Source organism: Merops nubicus, unplaced genomic scaffold (genome assembly GCF_000691845.1).
Source record: "Merops nubicus isolate BGI_N331 unplaced genomic scaffold, ASM69184v1 scaffold2474, whole genome shotgun sequence".
Classification (NCBI taxonomy): Eukaryota; Metazoa; Chordata; class Aves; order Coraciiformes; family Meropidae; genus Merops; species Merops nubicus.
This window is the reverse complement of record NW_008604678.1, coordinates 110944-129060: the sequence shown is the minus strand read 5'-3', so window position 1 is coordinate 129060 and position 18117 is coordinate 110944. Positions and strand designations below refer to the sequence as shown.

The 18117-nt window shown below is 37.9% G+C and overlaps 1 protein-coding gene across 1 annotated transcript in view; it reads right to left on the bottom strand.

Moving 5' to 3' along the window:
- ZNF804A (zinc finger protein 804A) overlaps positions 1-15658 on the bottom strand; it is a gene marked incomplete at its 5' end in the record, with an annotated part of 36335 nt that extends 20677 nt beyond the window's left edge. The window contains one exon of the mRNA XM_008939076.1: positions 15515-15658. Within this exon, the coding sequence (XP_008937324.1) occupies positions 15515-15658 (144 nt within the window). The remainder of the gene's footprint in view (positions 1-15514) is intronic.
- Between the last annotated feature and the right edge of the window lie 2459 nt (positions 15659-18117).

Below are 18117 nucleotides of genomic sequence, written 5' to 3'. Positions count from 1 at the left end.
CCACTGCCCAAATTAGAGCATTCCATATTAAAAGAAATAGCTTGCAAAAAAAGATTACTGAAGACAAAACTACCGTAATAGTTTCTTAGTTTTAATAAGTTGGTTGTAAGTTATATAGTGTTTTCTATTCTCATCAAATCATATTAATATATAGTACTATAAAGCATAAAGATGAACTGAACGTAGCCACACCTTGAGCTCACAGCTTATGCTAGTTTTTTGGCACTTTTTTCCTCTAAAAATTAAGAAGGGCAAACAGAACCTGAGTGAAAATTTGCAGATGTCCAACTTTGTGGAAGAAAACTATCTTTTATACTTATAGCCTTCCAAAACGTATACTAATGATTGCATTGAAAAATGGACACCAAACACAAAAATTTAGTAATTTTGCATATTTTAAGTACCTCTTATACTAAAATAGCAACATTTTGCAGTGTTAAAACTTCATGCTTTCGTTCAGTGGGTAAAAATGTATGAAGTTTAAGAACAAAATCACTGAAAACCTAAATTTGGATATTTGGCTTCCCACCAGATATTCAAAGTCATCCCTGAGACACTGCATATACCCAGATGCACCCAACAGAAGCACAGGGTGGGTCTATTAATCAAATGCATGCACATTTCAGCAATGAAAGTCCACAGTACTTCTCTCTACTGCAACAATCTAGTGTTTTCCAGAAGGCAGCAAAGAGTTCAGATACGATTAGAGGTACCAGCCTCACAACCTTACAAGAGATACATTAGCACGGCTCTGACTTCTTTCCTCTTTTAACAGATGTTGTGGAACAAATCTCATGTGTCTACAAAGAGTACACGTCGCTTTGATGCTGTGAACACTCACTTCTGCCTGGGGCAGTATCACTAACAATAAATCATTCTGTTTGAAACTTCTACTGACCCTCAAGACACCAGCTGGCATCCTGTTTGCAGCACATCTGCAATCTGTGTCCAGATTTCTGCTTAGTGCCAGAGAAAGCACTGCCTCTCTTGCTTCAACTCTGGAGGAATTCTCTGCTGGTGACATGTTACAGAAGAGCTTAACTCTATCCACCAGCACCACAGAAACGGCCAATAGGATGTAAAATTTAAGAAAGGCTAAGTCATATTACTGTTCATGTCCATTCACATTTAAGTTAGTTGATCCTTCCTCTTGTACAGCTCCTCAGTTATTTCCATTTTTTCATAAAGGGTCTCTGAAATGTTTCTGTGATAGAAATGTTTTCTATTTTCCCTCCCATTTTTACCTTAATCTTAAAGGTAATGGAAAAACCTAGGGCAACAATCATATTTTCTAAGAACTGGCTTTTCTAGTCCTCCTCCTCAGCGAGACAGAGTCAACAGAGTGGTTTTCCAGGCTCAGCCCAACTGGAACATGAAAATGAAACTATAATTACTAATGATTTTGATAGTTTTGCCTTTCTCTTGAAGATCCTGAACATAGTGAAACAGTTAATTACACCATCTATAGAGGTCATATTTCAGGGTCAATGACCTGAAGAGGAGCAGTTTATTTGCCTACCCCAGTTACTGTGCATTCCCCACATTTATTGTAACTTCACCATCTTCCAGGCCAGAGGTGGGAAATATAAGATTCAAGAGTGTGACAGAGTAGTCATCAGAGGAAAAAAAAAAAAAAATAAAGCAAAAAAACTCACCAAAACATATTAAACTCTCAAACCATATTCTGCTACTGCACTTTCAGCAAGTGGAAGCAAAAACATTGCCTTTAACTTGCATTCTCTTCAATGTCACCTAATTTGTGCCCAGGTAATTGCACCACTCATCTGCTGACGTGTAACCCAAATGCAGAAACCAGTAATTTCTAGTGACTCAAGTACTCAAATACAGAGAGGAGTATTTTTTCCTTACCTAAACCCTATCTTTGCCATAGCAATGAATTCTACAGTATAACAATTGCTTCTTATTCTTCTCCAGGTTGCTGGGGTTGAGGAATACATCTGTACCACATCATTCATCAAAGAAACACAACTGCTGCTGACTCAGACAGCTGCAACTGTCTGATGGTGCACACCAATTACCCTGAACGGCAAGGAAGGGGAGAGAAGAAGCCACTATCATCAGCTGAAGCTGCAGGGGGAATTAATGTAACAGAATAATTACCTGCCTGGACTTTGGCCAGTGCACGACTGGAGTTACCACCCTCACTCCTAAGAAAGAGGTCTGGAACTTCAATTATCGTGGTAGTCAAGGTCTCGGTTTTACAACTGGAAGGCAGCAACTCCAGCAGCATAATTATATTGCTCCAATACCAACTCAAAGGAAAAAGTGCCACCTGTTAAGTACCATCATGTCCTGTAGCACATAAATGTTAATTAGTGGTCTTTTTTTAGAAATTATGAGATACTCTAGTCCTGCACAGTGTGAGATTTGATGAGCTGAGAGCACTGGGTGGTGTAGCTAATAAATCAGTTTACTGTACAACCTAATTTCTTTAATGAAGAGCAAATACCTGAATCTTAGTAAAGCAAGAGCCCCAGGCGTACACTTGCAAACTGAAATGCTGGATTTCATTTTTTCAGTTGTGTGGGTTTTTTTTTTTCCTCTCTGAAACAGGCAGTGCTGACCTACTGCTAGTCATTAGAGAACACTCTCCTCTCAGGGGGCAACACTGAGTGTAAACCTTAATGCCAGAATTAAAAAACACAGACGAGATGAGTGGCAAGGCCATTATGAGAGAATAACCAGCAGAGGTATAGTTTTCATGAGGGAATAACTTTTAAAATATGACAAGAGCTGTCAAGGTGTCAGGCCAGAAGAAGAGCCCATACCATTAACATATCCTAGGCTTCAATCTACTGAGAGGGAAAAAAAAGCAGGATTTATTTTGGACAATTACAAGTTACTAAATGGAAGTGTCAGTTTCTCTGTAGAGCACCCATTAAAATGTGCTAAAGGTCAAAACTTCTTACAGTTTCTGTCATGGTAGACAACACACTACCATTATTTTATATTTCAAGCAATTTTATTGTCAATGACAGCAGTTACAAATGGACAAGAAAATATTTTCTTTAGCAGTATACTACACAGTTTGCATTGCAGAAATTATCTGTGCTTCCAGAATTGACTAGTATTTTAGATTTTTATGCTGAGTACCGTGCATTTTGTTTATTTCTATATTTATTTCCCCCCACATTGTGAATATATGAATGAGTGCTAGAAGTGCCACTTCTTCACACCCTCCAGCTGTGCACAAACCCTGCCCGGGCAGTAACAGACCTTGCACGGTGCTCACAGCCTTTAACTTGCTTGCGTGAGGCTCACCCAAAGAGTTAACTGAGCTTGGAAACACGCTTCTGCTTTTCTTTCCTTCCACTTAAAAAAAAAAAAGGAAGCAGACTAAGAAGAAGTGGGTTTACTTCACCTGCAGAATCACTTGCCCTCTGTAGTGGACCAAGTAAAGATATATACGCTACTTGAACCTGTTATTCTCAGTTGCCTACTTAACAATAAATTACAGATCAAATATCTCCAACTCGGGTGGCAACTTGAGGGATTTGCAAAGGAGTCAGTCCTCTCTGTGCATGCCCATATGGGAAAGCACAGAAACCTTTCTGTAGTGGTGAATCTCCACTGTGCAATAAGCAGGTAGAGAAGCTGTACTCAAACAGGACACAAACTTGGAATTTTACACTTTCTTTACACTGAGGGAGTAAAAAAGCTTCCAAACCCAGCACTTTTTAATACTCAATCTTTTCTCCACACTGACGCTTAAGGAAAATGCTATTACATTATTTTTGCTTTATTGATCTTCCTGTTAATTGATGCAGAGAGATTAGTCATTAGCTGTTCTAGCTTCCCTTTGCTCATATCCAGGCAGGTGTGCAGAGACAAAGCAAGATACCCAAACAGTGCTTGAAAAGAAAATCAGCTACCCACAGAGTAATTTGGAAAACACTAGCTATCATTTAAGATGTTATCTACCATTATTTAAATAAAGTTACTCCCCACCTCATCATCATGAGTGAGGCTATTCAAAACCTATCATTTTAAGGCTGCCCAGCTTTCACCACTGAAAATCCTACTGCTCAGCTTTATGAGAGCTTTGCTTGGACAGCTACTCCTCCTCACTCTGATTTTGAGTTAAAAAAAAAAAAAGAAAAAGGATCCTAAAATAGGCTTGGGTATAGCATATGCCTTGCAGGAATTCTGGCATAGAGTGGATGGACATCTGCTTCAGGCCTGACCTACTTCTAAGCATCTGAACACAAAAATCTCCTTGCAAATATTCCCTGTATTATTCTTAGCTGTTAATCCCCCAGTGATTTCGCCTGCCACTCTGAAACCTTCTTTGTTCTTTGAGATCCTAGTGGAACTCAGTTACATTGGGTCTGGCCATTTGAAGATGTTGGCAGTGTTGGTCAGTAAGGAGTAACATGAACTAGATCTTCCACTGTGTAAATCAAACACCAAGTGCTCAATGAAGAGGTTACAGCCTTTGTAGGCAAAGCAGATGTAAGGCAGGTTAGGAGTCAAACACATTGTTATTCAGTGACCATATAATGCTCACATGCAGAATACAATGATTTATATTAGATGGTATTTTTAATGCTTCTCATTATACAACACAGAACTTTTAACCAACCTTATATAGCAGTCTGATGCCAGAAAAATATAATAATCAGGGTATTCCTTAGAAATGCAAATCATTTAACGAGGCAGAAATGAGGGAAGAAATTCAACTAACCCACATCAGTAGCTTTTGTTGTACACACATCCAAACAAAGGAAAAAAGAAAGATTCCTTAAGCAAGAAATGAGTCTTGAGATGGCAAAGAAGAAAAGTCTCCTGCTGGAGCAGACAAGTGGGATTGCAAAGAAGGATGAGACAGAAAGAGAGGTGGCAGCAGCCCCTGTCACACAAAACAGAAGAAAAAGAGAATCATTCAAGTTTGCTTAATGCTTGCTTAACAAAAGAGAGTGAAAACAACTAAGGATGAGTCTGATAAGCATCATTTTAGTTCTTGTTTTACTTTTTTTCTAATTTGTCCCATTTGTGTGCTCATTTTCAAATCAATATAACCTTCCATTTTCTACCATACCTAGTGATGGCAATGTCTCTTACCATGCCTTTTGTCTATCAGAAAGGTTACTGATAACCCTAAGTATCTTTAAACAAGTGTCCTGGTCTTGTAGTGCTCACTGTAGCCAGCGTGCCTGCACAAAACTCCCCTCGGCCAGGGAGACAACTGCTTCTCCTGCAGCCAGAAGGAGGACAAGAATAGTAGAGGAGGAAGATATACAGAGGTGAGGAAGAGAAGACCTAATCCTTAATGGAGTCTGCAATAACCCTTCTCTTCCATCCTACCACTGTGAGTCTCTTGCTTTGTTTCTACTTCTCACTACAAGCCATTTGTAGGCAGATACATCCCTCTGAGTTATCAATCATGCACCACAACGAGATCCTGTAGCAGATAGAGATAACAGTACAAGCAAGCACATAACAGCTACACAAAAAAATACAAAAAAAGGTGGTTAAAAATAAACAAATTAAAATCAGCATTAAATATGGTGAAGTTTTTCATTTAATAGATTAAATTTTCTTGAATTTCTGTTCTAGCAAAGGGAAGGTGGCTTACAGGTGCAGAGCTAATATTTTGTGTTCTCTCTTGGTATCATTAGGTGTGTGAAAACTGCATATCAACAGTTATCGTATCAGGGAAGCTGGGCATTTCAAAGCAGTACCATTAATCACGAATGAGCTTGAATTAATCTTATTTATTATTATATTACAGCATACCCTGGGTCTCTTGTCGGGTCAAATTTAAGGAAAAATGCAACATGCTGTTGGAACAGACAATTCAAGAAACTAGAAGGATGCCACAAGAGCAGTCTACTTGTGTAGACTGCTTGTATTTATTCAATCTACAGAAGACAATATGTCTTAAAAAACAAAAACAAAAACAAAAAAACAAACCATAGTATCATAGATTTATTCAAACAAAATACATCAACACTTTTAATCAATTGATGTGTAATCACTACTCTTCTGTCACACATGGTGACTTTGGAAGAAATTGAAAGGTTTTTTATAGAATAGTTCAGATTTGTCATGAACAAGCACAGGTGAAAGTACAGTGAGAAGCTATTAGGTATTACTGGAATAGCAGTGTATGATATCTTTGAAGTGAAGAAACATGCTCAGCTGAATTCAAACTACAAACAGGACTTAAGGTGAGAGCACACTCCTAGCTTTCCTTTCCACTGATTCTCAAAATCTTAAACAGGGGCTACTGCTTGTCTGCCAACAAGAGGTCAGAAGAGACTGCCTTCCTGCTCACCTAATCTGTCCCTTCAAATGCTCACAGAGCCCTTATTTAAGTCTGTCTTGTTTCATTCATTTGTAGGGTGAGGCTGGGGAAAGTTTATATTAGGGAGCCACCCAGAGCTGTACTGGACAGCTGTAGGCGTAGCACTAGCCAGAAAGCAAACTGAAACAAAAGCCAACCAGTTAACCACTGTAACTCAAGCCCAAAAAGCAAAGCACAAGCAGAAGAGGCTCTGAAGCTAAATTGTTCCAAGACTGCATTTGGAGAAAAGAAGAAAAACCCTAGCTGATAATTTTGACTTTGTTGTACGCTCCCAGAGCTGTTTAGGAACTTGAAGACATTTCTTTATAAGCTGCTACTGAGCTGCAATTAAAATATGCAGAACAACAGTAATCATAGTTTCTGGCGTAGCATTAGTCTGCCTAAAGAAACCACAGCACTAGTCATCCGCTCAAGCCATACAACCAATCTATAGGTGTACCTACCATAAGTTAACCCTGGCTCTGTAGAGGTCCTGATGTCCTACTGCACCCAGCGTGCAGGCTGAGCAGGAATCATCACTTGAAGGAAAGCCACTACTGCTTCCATGGACTTTGTCTCATCACATCTCTTCCCTAAAGGCAACGCTGACTGCAACGCTATGTTTCATCAACAGGACAGAACTATCACCAAAAAAAGAACAAGCTTTTTCTGAAATGAATGAAGGATTGATTTTGCATGGATCAGCAAAGATCATGATAATTACCCTAAGATTTACTGTGGCTTGTACAGAAAAGGTTGCACAGTTCTTTCCAGTGAAGAATGAACTCTCTCATGTAAACCAGCACACACAAGCTGTAAGGCATAAAATATAATTCTAGAACTGCTCCTAAGGAAAAAAAAATGCTGAAACTTTTTTTTTGTACCAAGGAGAAAACTATAAGATGGCTTTTGCAGCATCAGTCATGGAGTACTAACCATTTATGTGACCACTTAAATGTTTTAGCAATTTAAATCATGTTAATGTAAAAAATGATTCACCATGAGAGATCAGAATTTAATACTTTACTAGCAACATATTAGCTTCTCCTTTACTTAAGAAAATTTAAAACTTCACTGTAAATACTGTTTTTCTCTATGACCACTGACAGCTCAAAAACATGGATAACAAAATGTTTGTGTTATTCATTACTTATGCTTAATCTAGATTCTGTTTTACTACTTTCATGACAGCAATAGAACCGCATTTGGAATTTCTGAAAATTACAGAAAAGATTCTCTTGATTAGTTTGAACTTTGCCACCATAATCATGCTTAAATTAACTTTGCGAGATTGATTTTGTTAAAGAATGAATGAAAATTTAAAAGAATATTTTTCTTCCAGGTAATTTCTTAGCTGATCTAAAAAAAACAAGTGATAGGTAGACCATCGTCTGATCTCCAAGCTTGTACAACACAAGTTTTTATCATTTCTCCCCATCAAAACACTCTATGCCAAAAGATGCATTACCATCTACACGATGCCTCAGGAATCATGTACTAGGACACTACATTATTTGCTATCTACAAATCCTAACTATTGTGCCCATTCTTATCTTAGTGCTGAATGAAAAAAAAAATATTTTCTTTTGCAACAGTGTTGGCCAAACAGCAGAAACCTGATACATGCTGATACTGTAAAGCAAACTTTAAAATTAGCCTCAAGTTCAGCGAAGTTACATGGAGAAAGTTTCACAAGCTGATTTAAAAAGACAAAGCTGAACTGAGATTTCTAAGTCCAGTTGTAGAAACACATGCCAGGGAGAAAAACATGCAGCATGTATGGGGTAAAGCATGTTTCTTTTCATGCCTTATTCCTTCCTCCCTCTTTGCATTGGCAATGAAATAATTTATATGTGTTATATATATGTATTAGTGATTTATCAGATTATCAGACTGATCTGGATATTAAAAAAAAAGACATAAAGGAGAATGCTGTAATAATTCAGAACAGAAAAAAAAAAATCAAGAACTGAGAATAAATACATTTATCCTGTAAAAATAATTAAAGAACTGAGGATAAATATATAAAATAAATTTCTAAGCTTGGGAAGGGTTGCAACTGGGTAAGGTTGCTCCTGTGATAGGAACAGGCTCCTTGTAGAATCAGAAAGTGTCAGTGCATGGGTTTAATATTCTGTTTGTAGGCTACTAGTGGGGCAGATAGGGTATATGCCTCACTACAGTAATTTTGTTTAAAAAATACTTTTCAGAAAAAAAAAAAAAGTAAATTAGTTAATCAAACACTATTACAGAATGTCCCAAACCTGAAAATATGTTATGCATTACCTTTTCTGGTATAATTACTAAGGTAGGAATGTAGTGATATGTCCTGTGTGGTAATGAGTAAACAGAATGTTCGTTGGCAACAAAATTGGATTTTGCAGTATTAATATTTAACTCAAGAATATCCTCATCTAACCTGTCGGTACAAATTTTGAGCTAAAGAATGCCTAAGGACTCTATTATACTGATACCAACCAACCAAAAAAAAAACATTTTCTGGGATTAAATTTGATAGGTAAAATAAAAACTGGAAGGAAAATATATTTTTTTTCTTTCATCCAGAAAACAGTGTATGAAGTTTCTCCCTAAATATACTGAAATATTCATAAAGGACAGAATTTAGTGATTTAATTTTAAAATACATTCTGTAAAGCAGAATAAAGAAAACCACTTGCAGCCTTCCAATGCAGACACATATCTAACAGACCAGCAAAACACCTTCCAAGTGGCTTTGTGCTCTAATGCAATGGGGTTATATTTCCCCTTCCCCCAAAGCCTTCTCCCTGCACTTTACTCTGTCTACACCAAAACCTACCCCGGCACGGCAGGGTTCACCCCAGTGGCAGCACTCTCACCAGCCAACCATCCTGGAACATTCATCCTTGGAAACTCGTCTGGACACATCCTTCTACTGCAAGAAGCAGAGAACCTCATTCTCTGTCCCTCTCCTTCCCAGCCCACTGTGATCCTGCCAGGCTGGCAATTCTGCTTTTCCTTCAGAGTAACAGCAAAATGCTTTTTGCGTTCCATCAAACAGACAAACCCCAATCCACCTTCCAAGCACCATTAAATAAAGCAATATTCATGGGAAAAACAAAACAAGAAACCTCAAATACAGTTCCAGAGTAGTGTGTACTTGGAAGAGGAGTGGGTCATTTCACAGTGCTGTGCGCATTACAAATACACATATGTATATGAATACACAGCTGAATATTTGTTCATGTTGCCTTAATATTTAAAAAGGCTACAAAGATGACTATCTTTTCCTGATGAAAACAAGGAAATACAGGAAGTGATGCCAAGTTACATTCTGGGAAAGCAATAATAACAGTAAGAAAAAGCTATGCAAGATCTATTGCAATAAAAATATTTAAAAGCTTTTTCATTTATTTAGGCTTGCTTAACATTGGGAAAGTTAAGACTGCCTGCCTGTAAGGACACACCAAGATGTTGCTCTCTTCTAACATGAGAAAGAAGCTGAAATAAGAGAAGGAATATTGAATTTCTCCATTTCAGAAAATTCATCTAAAAGAATCCTAACTATCCAATATTAAAAGTGATGTCACTTCACTACAAAGAGAAAAATACAAAGAAAAAGGTAAAACCCAAAATTTTTTTAAAATAATTATTTTCATTCATAAGGAATGGAAAAAATGATGCTGCAAGTGCATCCCTGTGTCCCACAAGCTCCATCCAACAGCATGCACAGGAGTCATAATTTCCCCATGAGGACATGAGTCATAGAATGGCTTAGGTTGGAAGGGACTCTAGAGATTGTCTAATCCAACCTCCCTGCCATGGGCGGGATGCCTCTCAACTAGACTAGGTTGCTCAAGGCCTCATCCAACCTGGCCTTGAACACCTCCACCAGAGAGGGAACATCCACAACCTCTCTGGGCAATCTATTCCAGAGTCTTGTCACCCTTGTACTGAAGAACTTCTTCCTGAGATCCAGTCTAAACCTGCTCTCCTTCAGTTTAGATGAAGCAGCTGCTGTTGCACCTGCAGTCCTGCTGCCTGGCCCCACTCTCCCTGCAGACATACAGCTGACCCCTTAGTCACACAAGACACCATGGGCTTGGCACAGAGATGTCCATACAGACGGTCTTCTGATCCAAGACCAGCCTAGGTGGTGCTTGATTTATTTTATCACTCTCAGGGATTTAACAGCCATAAACACTCACCATAGCCTTCTTGTCTATCTTGTCATCTTAAACATTGCTCTTGGCAGGGTGCATTGAGCTGGACTGGGGCTGATGACCAGTGGAAGGGGACAGGACTCAGCTGAGAGCAGCCAACCTCAGCCTCTGCCTCCATGTCTCACGAAGCAGAGCCTGTCAAAGCTGGAGACACGTCACAAAACGAGCACTGTCTTGCTGTGCGTCACTCCTTGTGATTCCCTTCACCATCACTCTACCAGGTAACCAGCTCCAGCCTTTCCACTGGAAGGGCTACATTGAAAACTTGAGAAACAGAAGGTTTCATCTTTTTATTTTATGAAATCTCTTATTGGTGAATATCCCCAAAACTCTGAGTCAGTATATATCGTATCTGTTCTGCTTATGAAGCAAAATCTTCAGAACATTTTGAAACACTTCAGGTTTTATCCTTTTATTCTACAATAAATCTCTTTATTGACATTCTGCTCTAAAAGACAACACTTTTTCTGAGAACCATTATTTCTACATTTCTATTATGTTATACAACATATTGCCTCTGTCTTAGTCTGATTCCAATAGCTCCAGGAGAACCCAACCTGCAAAAGCAGACCTGGAAAATACAACATAAAATACTGTTGGCTCCCGGGAAACAGTTAATTTCCTTCGTTTTGTAATTCTCCCAGGACATGTTGCTTTTCCCTTCAAACAGATATAAATTCTTTGGCTATGCCAGATGCTGCAGATGGCCCATGAGCCACTCCAGCACAGTGCCTGGAGGTGACTTACTCATGCCCAGCAGATGCACTGCAGTGCACCTTCTGCAGGCACCAACCAAGCAGAAGAGATGGGTTCTGTTCTTTTTAAGAGCAAATAACTCCACAATGAGATTAAAAAAAAAAAAAAAAAAACCAAAACAAACAAACTGTAATGATAACTACAAGGATTTGCTGCTTTGTTTTTAAATTGCAGTGTCAAACAACTGATAATATCCAATTATCTTTGCTGAGAATACTGGCATCCCCAAATGTGCTATACGGCTATTGCTTTATAGCTTATATGACTTCACACCTCATAGGAGGCACACCTTCAGTAAAATTATGGTTTTATTATAATTGTTATGCTAACCAGACTCTTCCACTTAAAAATTTCTTTTCCTTCACCGATATTCCCTGAAATATTTATTCAAGCACAGAAAGATGTTCAAAGCTTGGACTTCTGATTGGCTACAGATTGATACTCTCTAACCTATTTGGCACTGATCTCCTAACAAACCTGCAAAGAAGAAAAACATGTAAAGAGGAGAAAAAAGTAGGCAGGAGAAATTTGTGTCTGTAATAAGGAAAGAAGACACCTACTAATTTAGTCTTCCTCCATAATTTGTGTTTTAGTACTTCCATACAAATTTAAACACATTTTTAGAGCAGAGAGATCATTTTTATCCAGGGAGACACGACTTGAGAAATGACCTCTGATTCTGTGGGGAAAACCTCCTACTTATAATTGACTTAATTGATTGTATTTGCATATCTAGGTGCAAATACATGAGGGCTATTAATTTTATTTTTCATCACAGCTTTTGTTGTTGTTGTTTGATATTTGGAAGAGCACTCCCGGGAGAGGCAATGGCTTCAAGCTTGGGTGCGCTGCTGTGATATTAGGTGATTAATCACAGGCTCTGGGATGGAGAGGAAGACTTTCAAATACAGGAATAAAACCACTTTGTTCTTGTAGTGATAAAGCCTCTGCAGGAATGACTGATGGAGAGGGCCTAGCTGTGTGATCTAGTCTTCTCCACCAACAAGACAAAACAACTCACTGCCTCTGAACGGCTGGGAGACAAAGGTCATTCAGAGCCTGAGACTTAATGCTCAGCCACATTTATCAAAGCTACAACATTTTGAGGAACTCAGGGAGGATTTTTTTTTTTCATCCTGTATGAATACAGCACTTTAGAGAGCTCCTCACACACTTCCAAATACCTAAGAAATGCTGCATAAAATCATACAGATGTTTTAAAAGTCCTGGCACAGATCTCCAAAGCCGCATTCCATGACTTTAGCCCATCATCATGAATTGCAATTCTCTAATTACTATATTAAATAACAGCAGTTTTGCCTTAGTTACATTTCTCTTAGTATTGAGCCCAGAACATTTCTGTTTTAAAGACATCTGCATTATACTTTGGGCTTTCTTCTGCTTCTTTTTTTTTTTTGGTCTATGCTTTCAAACAAGGGAGTTCATTTTTCTCCATTACCACTGACTGCTTGGCAAGCTGCTTTTCCAGGAGTATTTCATAAAGGCCACAGATATTGCTCTCCAAACCATGCTGTCAAAGGTAAGAACAATAAAACACTAACAGAGGCAGTGGAGGTCTTGAGACACTGATCTGAACTCCTTCAGGTACTGGGAAATAAAATTAGTTTTGCCCTGTTCTTATCCTTTCTTTCTGGGCTGGTCAGAAGGACTTCATACTATCCCAAAGTGGGTGTTCAGAAGCCGTAAGACACAAGAAATCAAAACACGAGTAAACTCTGACAGTCCAAGCCCCATCATTGAATAGAGGAAAACAACATAATTATAAAATCTTCTGGTTTAAATTTGGTACATTTTCTGTGCTAGCAGCCTTTGAATCAATGGAAATAAAATCCTTCTATAATAAAACTGAGGTGCAGTAGCTGTTATGAACATTTTCTTTAGTAAACCATCTCCTGGCTTAGACGGTGTGATAACAGAGTGCTCAATTAGGATTAAATATGGCTTTTCAGAAGAGGTGGGATGTACCCAGCTTTAGGCAGAGCTTTCATCCTTTTGATCCTACAGAAACTACTGTCAGGTGCTGGGATCACTGAAACCAGCCTGGCTGTATATGCTTACAACTATTCTTGGATCATAGGAAACTTTTTCTAGTAAGTGCTTCCTTTCACCTGTCCATTATTAGTAGAAAGATGATTATCTGTTCCTTCCCCCCCTACTGAAAAGCTTCTGCAACGATATAGGAAGTTTCAAGACAAAATCAGAGCATTCAACAGCACCTGGAAATGGCTCCAGCAGACTTCATAAAAGTAAGGTACTCAAAAAAACCCCACGTGACACAAACTTTTTTGAAAACTGAGGAAATCTGAGTGAGCTTGCAATGCAGCATATGGTGTCGCTCCCCTTTTTCACCTGAAATATGGCAACAGGATGGTTTTTCTTTCTTTTCATCAGTAGAAACCAACACAAAAAAAAAAAAAAATTCTAAAAGCGTTAGATTTGACTTAACATGTCTATCTCAGGAATCAATAGTCTTATTTACCAGTAATATTATAGAAAATTACTACCATGCCCATTCATACAATTTATCCATCTGGAAAACCAGAAACTTTTGTCCAATTTCTTACCAGGGAGATTAGAGTTGTGAAGGTCTTACAGAAGAAAAGGACGGCTTCTTGTGTTTGACAAAACACATCCACAAAGCCACATGCAAATACAGACCCGTAGGCCCCCTACAGAAAAGAGGGAGAGGTAGGATCTGCTGTGCTCTGTCATACGATGGTTCAGTGCCCACCATCTCCTGTCTAAGGCCATTAGAAACCAAGAATAACTATGTGAACCACTGGAAACAAGTCCCAGTTCAGTCTCACACTTGACCTCAGTTTCAAAATCAATTTTTCATCAATACTGAAAAGAGGAACAAACACTGAAGCCCTCAGATTCTCATTATTTAAAAGTGCTTCAGAGCACTTGAAAATTAATAAATAAAAATCCTAAGACAATTCAAGTGGGGAAGACTTGAACTACCTTCCATCACTGAGGTGCTGATGCGTGAACATAACACCTGAAGAATCAGTTCCAGCTGTATTTTAAATAAAAATATTTACAACTCATAATAAATAACTACAGGATTCAATGGAGCTACCTGCTAATTTCTTAGAGTGTAACTTTCCTTCCAGCTTCTCATAGATTGCTGCTGCTGCTGAGGTCCACATCCCCATAGTTCTCCAAACTAAACCTAACACTCATGCTGACAGTGTAAATTAAGGACTAAATAAAATACCTGTGAGAGAGAGGGGGGGAAAGTGTTTCAGGGAGAAGTGTTGAAGGCAAGAAAAGCAAATAATTGGCTTACATAATACAGATATAAAATACATGCAGCAACGTCACTCTGAGCAGAATTACAGGACAAGGGGAGACTCAATTAGAATGAAAAGCAATCAATCCAGATCCAGAACCATATGATTTCACCAGGTGAAAAAGGAAAAAAAAAAAAAAAAGATAAAGAATAATTACCAGCTAAGTGGACTAATTAGAAATTTCCCACATAGTTATTATGAATCCTTACATTATCATTACATATCTCTTTGGTGGAGTCCAGATGCCTTGTATTTTCTTCTGAATTACATAGTCCTGGCACCTCTGGAGACCTGGATGTTGCACTGGGATGCACTGCCTCTCCTCTTAGGTGGAAGCACTGATTTTATTTTATCAAAGCAGGATACACAAGTTGGAGGTGCATTGATAAAATGTAGTGGTAAAAATGTAAATAGCGATGTTTTAAAGCTAACACTTATTGTGAGCTGAGCCAGAAACTTTTAATTACCACAGCTTTCTTATATTCAGTGCCTTTAAGTAAAATCATAGCCCATTTCAGAACTGTATCTGCACTAAAAGAGGCTTACCAAAGGGTATGCCAAGTTTCTAACCCAAGTTTGTAACTGTTACAACTAATGCTTCCTAGTAAGTCACCTCTTAGATCTATACCACAGTATTAATTTATGTGCAAAATTAAACTGATAACGAAGAACATTTACACTTTTAACTATATTTTTCATCATTCCCGTTTCCTCTTAAAATTAAACTTCACATTTCCCTTCCTTTCCATCCCTGAATTTTTGACTGTAAAATCTTCACGTTAAGATCCGTTTTTAAGAAAACAATGTATTTTGCTTCCCAGAACTTGAAATATGGGCACAACTCAACTGTGATTCCCCAGCCCACCATAAAGACATCTTATTTCATTCTTCTACCTGAAACTAAGTTGAAATAGTGAGCAGATTCTTCTTACCTGCTTGTGAGCATGATCATAAGAGTTAATGTGATTGTCAAACTCCTGGTGTTTATAGTACTGCTTGTCACAGAGTTCACAGTAGAAGTTGGCTTTAAGGTCTTCCAGAGCTTTTGCTATCGTGTTTTTCTTTTCAGCGTAATCCTGGAGGGGGGGGGGAAAGAGAAATTTTAGTTTTGCCTTTGATGCTGCAAATGGATTTTGTGCTCTGCAGTTAATCATATTTGTAAACATTTACACACCTCCGTAACTAAAAGCCTTCACATATTTGCTGTGTTACACTGCATATATTTACTGTATCTGCTGCAAGGCTGAAGATTTGCACACTTCAATTCGGTACACAGTTGCCAGCTCCCCTCAGGGGCTCTGTAAAAGGCTAGAAGGATTTCCCCAGGTCCTAAATACAAATATTTATCATGCTGAACGCTATTTTCGAGATAATTTCAATCCAAGACCTACTGCTCCAAAGTTCTGATAGGTAATACACCCCAGCAGAATAAGCATGAAGATACAAACTGCAATAATTAAGTTATCAGGCTTTTACAACAAAGCATGCTTGGTAAAAAGAAAATAAAATTAAAGAAATGCTGCTGGGTCCTTCTTGAATGCATTTACAGATGAAAACATGAGGAACACTTTCATAGCTGACATGTAATGACTATCTTCCACAGGTTTGTCATTTGTCATCCAATATTAGGAGGACAGACACACGCCTCCATTTACCAAACATTAGCAAAAGCATTACAAACAACCTTGCTTATCACTTAGGAGCAAATTACATACAAGTAATATTTATTAAATTTCTAAATACATTGATGATAACATGGCCTGTTCTACAAGAGCATGGAAATGGTCTGTCATCTCAAATTAGTTTAAAACACATTAAATACTGAACAGGTATAACTTCAGTGCTTTTTGCAAGCATGTCTGGCATAGAATCACACCCTAAAATCAAATGTGGCAAATACTGTTTAAGAAAATGTACCCCTTTGATTTGTTTCACAAACTTTCATCACTATGAGCTCTTGGGAACCAGCGCTAAATTCCAGTTGTCATCTTCCTTGTTTGGTTAGATTAAAGTAAAAGACAATCTCGTAATCAGAATACCCAAAACTGAGTTAATTTGGGGGCAAAAAAAAGTCCTATTTGCTTGCAGTTTTCACAGCTTAGGACTCATATACATCCAATATACTTTTGGGAGTTTAAAATGGAAAACTTATGTCTATTAGATTTGAATATTTTCATAACAATGATGTTTTTTATAAGAAAAGAGGAATAACAGTCATAGAATTAGAATTATATCCACAAAGTACTTATTTAAAATAGTAATTTAAATATAATTTAGTGTGACTGGACTGCTAGCAATCACCATTGATTCACAGCCAAACTGAGGCACTCCCTCATCAAAATTTTGTCCATTAAAAGAATTACAAAAGTCATTTCACACACTTGTAACACAATTCTAAACTCATGTTTCATAAAATCTATTTTTTTCACACCAAAGGAAGTTAGCATTTTACTTCCAGACACAGCAGTACTTTATACTTTGAAATACATTTATGCTGTATGGATACCTAGTCTGGAAACTCTGCATGTAGTTCTTGGTATCAACTAGTAAGAAACTACAGGTTTTGAACAATGGATTATTACCAAGATGTCTATGTTTAGGAACAGCACTGGAGACAGCATATTGAGATGCTAAGGAAGGTCCCCTCCTTGAAAATCTAGATTTAAGGAACTAGAAGAATTCTAAAATATTGTGTATGACACCTGTGAAAGATGAGAGCAAATGTGGTGGATGCAAAGGCAACAGTGAATCATAGAATCGAATAATAACTTGTTGTATAAATATCTCACACCTTAGTGTTGATTAAACTTTAAGTAAAATTTTGCAAAACTTACTCATGTAGCATAATACCTTGGAATAAAGTTTATATAACCTCGTTGGTGGTCCTCCTCACATAGAGCCTAACTTTTGAAACAATATATTTATTATACACAGAACCTAACCTGAGTAAATATACATGGCATGCCAATGTATCTTAACAGAGCAGAGACACTGGAACGCATGAACCACTTTACTGCAAAGTAATAAAATCTCATCACAGTCTTGGGGTTTCTGCTACTAAATTCCTTTGGCTAGGGTTTTTTCAGGGGTAGGCTTAATTTTAAATTACAATATTACATCACCGTTTCAGAGGCAAGTAAAAATGTAATCATCATCTAAATTAGATTCTGATAAGTAGACAGAATATGACAATGGAGTTTACTCATGCATGGTGGAGGGGAAAACCAGGACTTTTTAAAATTAGAGGAACCAAAAGTATTTGACCTTAGAAACATATGAATGGCTATATTGGACCTGATCAACCTTTTGAATCTGTGTAACATTTTATCCTGTACAACTTAGAAAAGTGACTCAGTTTAACAACTCCATTCCCTTTGCTTAGCAGCTGTATTCTGCTAGTTTCAGTTGTTGCATACTGGAAAAGGTCATAAACACATTTTTTTTTTTTTTTTCTTCCCCTTTTCTGGGTCATTCATGATTATACACAGGCCCTACTACACTGTGTTGCAGGCATCACTCTCTGAATGATACAGTT